Raw genomic sequence first — 5,699 nt, forward strand, 5'->3', positions numbered from 1 at the left:
CCAACTTATCTTACATACCCGCAGTATTGTGCAAAACTCAAGCAACAAAAACTACTTTCTACTTTCTACTTTTTCTGCTACAATAATTATTCGTTTATTTGATTGTTTTATCTTTATAAAACATTTTTTGAAATTTTTGGCAATTTTGTGAATTATGTACAAAGTTTTAAAATTTGATTTATATGGTATGTTTTATAGAATGAACAACATTTTTATAAAGATAAAACAATCAAATAAATGAATAATTATTGTAGTAGAAAAAACAAAGTGCTTTTTGTTGATTGAGTTTTGCACAATACTGCGTGTATGTAAGATAAGTTGAAGCAAATGTCGATTTGCAATACTGCATTTAATGCATACATATGTACTATACAAAAATGTCCACACTGGAACAAAACTTATTATTTACGCATACCTTAACTATTTTCATATGTTTCAAGAGTATTGATATAAAATTAAAAAAAAAATCATTTACTTTCAGTTCGATTTATTAGAATTGCAAGTAGTTTGTGTATGTTCAGTTATTAGTTGCAGTAAAATAGTTAGCAATAGTTTCCCTAAGGTTAAATGCTTCCTCAGATGAGCAATTTATTTGCCCTATTTTGACAGAGTTCATTGAAGTGTCTGTGTCCCTCCAAGTACCTGGAATTAAACTTCCGTTTACTTCATGATCGACTAAATTCTCGTTAAAATAGTTGGGGTCTCTATCCAGCATAAGATAGTTTTGTAACACAATTGTTGCTAAAATTATTTTATCTACATTCTTGGGCGCGGCATGAATGGGCTTATGTAGAACCCTCCATCTGTTTGATAAAATGCCGAATGCATTTTCAATAAGTAATCGCGCAGCAGAGAGCTTGTAATTAAAATTAGCTTTTAGGGTGGACACATTTCTGCCAGGATATGGTCGCATTAAATTCGGTTTTAGTGGAAACGCACTGTCACCAACAAAGAAATATGGGGAATTTATGTTAGATCCTGCAATATAAAGAATTTGAGTGGATTATGCATACTTAGAAACGGAACAAAATTCGACATTACCTGGAAGATAATCTTGTGACGGTATGTCAAGTTCTGCCCTTAAAATCATTTTCCCAAAGGCACTTTTCGATAAAATACCACCATCGCATCCACATCAGTAAATGTGTAGTTAGAATCACAAGTGGCGAGTAGGACTATGCTAAAGGTTTTTTTGTAGTTAAAAAACAAAGAGCCACTGTTAATTGGGCGTACAATATTAACATGTTTGCCGTCAAATGCGCCCAGGCAATGAGGCATTCCTGTTTTTGCGTAAAACCTTAGAATTTATACAAAATTAGGCATTTCATAAGGAATAAGAAGAAAACAAACCTGTCGGCAATGTTTCTTAATTCTGTTACATTCGGCTTGGCAACATAATTATCATGTAGTCCGCTCCAAATTGCTTCACATGTATGGTAAACGACTTGCCGGACTGTTTAAGCTCCCATTTTATGCGACCAAGCTAAAAATTGGGGATCACAACCCTGTGATAAGTACCTGAGATTTTCGTAAAAATAGATATTTAGGCACTGTAACTCGACAAGAATATTTAATATATTTTCATAACTGTATATCGCACACCGTCTTCAAAAGAGTCACAACCCGAATTTGGCATTTTCGAAATTATACGCTAAAAATGTACACAGAGCTTTTATTTACCTTTCAGCAAAAGCTGGAGCAAAGCTTTGTTATAATTTGTTAAAAAAAACTTAAGGTAAAGTCGCCCTTGCCCATATGATAAGCATGTGCTACGAAATAGTTTTTCGCATTTTCTGACGAACGTATTATTTTGAGTTGTGACTCTTTTGAAAACGGTGTGCGATATGTACTTACAGCAAGGTCAATCCCAAACGAGTTTCTGGTGCGGTTGGCCCTCGTCTTGAATATCGTTGGAGTTTTTCCGTCAACAACACTAGCAATGTATTAAACTTTTCCACAGTCATCCTCGTCGCTTTAAAAAAATTCTCTTGGTTAGAAATTTTCATTTGAGAAAGGCTTGTTTCAAAAAACCCCAGCTGATTTCTCTGAATGTTCAAAGGACGAACCCACCATCGTCTCCATAAACGTTGTGCAGCGTAAGTGTAAAGGTGCTGGCTCAATGTAGGCTTGCTTTGCTGGCCTTACTGACTTCATTTTGCTTTAATTTACTTTAAAAGCTTGTTTGGCCAAATGTAGCTTGGAACGCTGTCAAAGCAATCAGCTGTGTGGCTGCGAAATCAAAGTCTGTTCCATTAACATTAAGAATTTCCTTCAAAATACAACATGAATTAATAATAAAATTAATTAATAATAAAAAATAATAAAAACATCATCTTAGCTCCTAATATTTTCTGATTTATTTTGAAATTAATGTGAATTATTTTTTTTTGATTTCAAGGAAAAGATAATAATGAAAAAATTATACTAGCTCATTTACATATAAAAAACTCTTAACTCATAAAGGCGATTTTTCACGAAACTATTGATGAGTAGTTATTATTGCTTATAGCACGGCTTGTATAGCTACGGTGACCATAAATATATTTTGAAAATGCAGGACAATTTTTCAAAAAATGTAATAGCGCACCCTTCTTTTGATTTTCTACCATACAAAGTATGCTTGACAAAATATTTATATGGAAGAAAATGCGCAGGGGATGTAGACGTAGAATATGCTATATTTTTATGAAAAGTTAATGAATATTAAACAAACAAAAGGAAAACTGTACCTACTAATTATTATAACGAAGAGTGTATTTTTCTTAATTATTAATCCAATTTTAAACTTTAAACATAAATCACATTTGCTTCATTGGTATTAATCTTTTAGTAATGAATATTTACAAAATTATAATAAGGCAGATTACATATTACTTTACACGAAATATGAACTTCTGTAAAGTAAATTTTTTAGGCAATTTTTGGGTCGTTGAACACGAAAAATTACCCATGGTTTCAAAGAAGTGTTTTCGAGGTTTGTTCGAAAACCGTATTTTTTGTACTTTTTCAGTTATTCCTCAATATCTCATGAAACGACCAACAGTTCGAAAGGTATTGATGGGCTCTTTGCAAAAATATATATTTTTTGTGCAGATTGTGTTCCGTAACATCTACATTTCTCATCAGATTGTCATTTACTGTAAAAAGAAAATTATTGAAATTTCAATTTTTCGATTTTGGTCACTTGTAACACTAACAATTTACATCGAAATCGGCAAAGTAATATATTTTTGTAAGAGGACGGTAGGTCGCTTATGTTGATTGGATAATTTTTTCATGAGATATTGACGAATAGGTTCGAAATGTACCAAAAACACGTTTTTCAAAAAAATTACGAAAGCGCTTGTTTCAAAGGAAAGTTGGCTTGGAAACTATTTTTTTTTCTTAAGCGAATACCACAAAATTTGTAGAACAGTGTTATCGATATATTTGATGCTGGTCTTCAATTTCTCGTCATCCATTGTCCATAACCGTACAATATTTAGAACGCATTGACTAGTTCAACCTTCAAAACCAGCTTACCCTTATGTAGTTATCAATTAGTTATCGACACTGCTTTTATTTCTATAAGGAAAAGTTAATTATAAAATATCGAAGAAAATGCGGGACAAAAGCAGGACACTTGGAAAAAATCAGTACATTTTGGGGGTTTTCTGTTTTGAAAAACTACGCAGGACAGACATTTAAATAACAGTACGGTCCTGCAAAAAACAGAACGGATGGTCACCGTATGTATAGCATATACATACGTTTAATACAAATATGGAAAGAGAAGAATCACTTTTATTTAACATTGAATTACTAACATTTTTCGGCAATACTTTTTTAAATTAAGACATTTATTTACAAGTACATATGTATATATGTACATCCTTGCAGCTTTTTTAGTTAAACAACGTTTAACAAGTTTAAAAAAGCCTTTAGCAATTTGCTTGAATTCATTTATCACGACAACATATCTCATTGTCAAAAGCCTGCAAAGCGTTGTCAAATAGAGATTTCGGCTATTTGAAACTTTGAAGCGCTTCAAGCAATTGAAGTCAAGCTGCCATTTGGCCACCTTTCATACCCTGCAAGAACAGTGACTATCATTTGACAAATCATTTGAGTGGCAAGACTGATAGAGATTTCTGTCACTGGCTACCTACAAGTTTCTATCAAATTCTAAAGGGCAGTATGAAAAATCTGATGTAAATATTTGTGTACATGTGATCTTCCGTCTTCCTCCAACTTGTGGCCTTATTTAATGGTCTCTTTTTAACTAACGCAAAATTTGCAAATGTGTTAGTAAGATAAATGAGAATGTGTTAGTTTCCATCACACAATTCTTGTAGGGTACATTTTAGTAGAGTTCAAAAACTGTTTGACAGTTTTCGAAGTGAAGCAAGCCTACATTGGCCAATGCCTTAAGCCTCATACAAAGTATACACGACAGATACTATGAATTTGTAATATCTGATAAACTTTTAATAGTCTAGAATTCATTGCAACAATTCAAGTCGTTCACTTTCACACAACCGTTGACATTCGAATAAAATTTAAGTTTTTCTTACGCTGTTACGTTACGTTCCAATTGTGTGCTTAATAGTAATATATTTATTATAGTAATAGTATTTTCGTATTGTGACAACGCATATACGTATTTGCGACGTGCGTCTTTGCGTCATACGCTGCAATTCTGTTTCGACGGTAAAGCATATTTACATTATCCTAATCTACGACTCATTTGTAATTTATAAGCGTATCATGCTGAAATCAAGAAATTTCGCATTGTAAAATCTGTCAATAAATTGAATAGAAATGAGATAATTTATCATAAATCAGGAACAAAATAAAGAAAAAAGAAGATTTTTCATTTATCTTAACCCCCACTGTTGAGGAAATGCCTAAAGGTGTGAAGTACAAACCACACACTCGTACGTACACGTGCTATAGAAATTATGAAAGAAAATGTTAATAACTTGGTTTATGTGAAGTAATTTGATCGAAACAAAGTAATTTATGCTGTAATGTGAATATAGTTTAACGGATTCGTAGTCAGCACGAAAAAGTCTATCAAAAACAGCTTTAACATTTACCGCACCAAAATCAGTGTTGCCCACACAACACAATGGGCACTGTTATTATTTTATTGCGCTATTTAATTGTGAATTACAACAGAACTTGGACGAATCTGGTTACTTTCTTTTTGAATTCTTGAAGAACGTTGTTTTTGCTGTTGTCTTCAAAGTGCAGAGTAGCCCGATCTCCCGCGGTCACAACTTCTTCAACAATCAAATAAAGAATAGTTTTATGCACGAGTGCACTTGTGCACAAGGGTATATTAACTTTGTTCACATAACGGTTGTTTGTAACAGCCAAAATAATCGAGATAAATTATTAATTAATTAGTTAATTAACTAATCCCTTTGTCTTTATTGACTGTAACATTAATATGAAGGTTGAAATTGAGTTTGGAATCCATTGTCATACCAATATCGACAAAATTGGATACCTGCTCCCGATTATAATTTGAAATTTAATAATCTGGTTGAACTGTCCTTCGAGAGAAACACATAACTTAAAATTTTTTAAGGTTTAGTGGCATATAGTTCGCATTACACCAACTACCCTTTTTTCGATAGAGGACAATGTTTTAAAAAGTTTCACATTATCGGCATACATTAAAACTTTTGAATGTTTTATTATACAAGAAATAT

At 32.4% G+C, this 5,699-nt stretch overlaps 1 protein-coding gene across 1 annotated transcript; it reads right to left on the reverse strand.

Moving 5' to 3' along the window:
* Positions 1 to 517: 517 nt before the first annotated feature.
* LOC118749479 (protein ALP1-like) lies at positions 518 to 1,220 on the reverse strand. The gene is made up of 2 exons (XM_036484275.1): positions 1,042 to 1,220; positions 518 to 978 (listed from the first exon to the last, which is right to left on the reverse strand). Exons 1-2 carry the CDS (start codon positions 1,088 to 1,090, stop codon positions 518 to 520), a joined length of 510 nt encoding a protein of 169 aa, XP_036340168.1. The 5' UTR covers positions 1,091 to 1,220.
* Between the last annotated feature and the right edge of the window lie 4,479 nt (positions 1,221 to 5,699).

The sequence above is a fragment of the Rhagoletis pomonella genome, unplaced genomic scaffold, assembly GCF_013731165.1.
Source record: "Rhagoletis pomonella isolate Grant_MI unplaced genomic scaffold, Rhpom_1.0 Rhpom_scaffold_00017, whole genome shotgun sequence".
Classification (NCBI taxonomy): Eukaryota; Metazoa; Arthropoda; class Insecta; order Diptera; family Tephritidae; genus Rhagoletis; species Rhagoletis pomonella.

What these genes read in the sequence shown, in the direction of transcription:
- LOC118749479 (XM_036484275.1), bottom strand. Translation starts at nt 1,090, where the DNA reads ATGATTTTAAGGGCAGAACTTGACATACCGTCACAAGATTATCTTCCA. An exon ending in GTCACAAGATTATCTTCCAG is followed by an intron (nt 979 to 1,041) that starts GTAATGTCGAAT and finishes TTTATATTGCAG; the next exon opens with GATCTAACATAAATTCCCCA.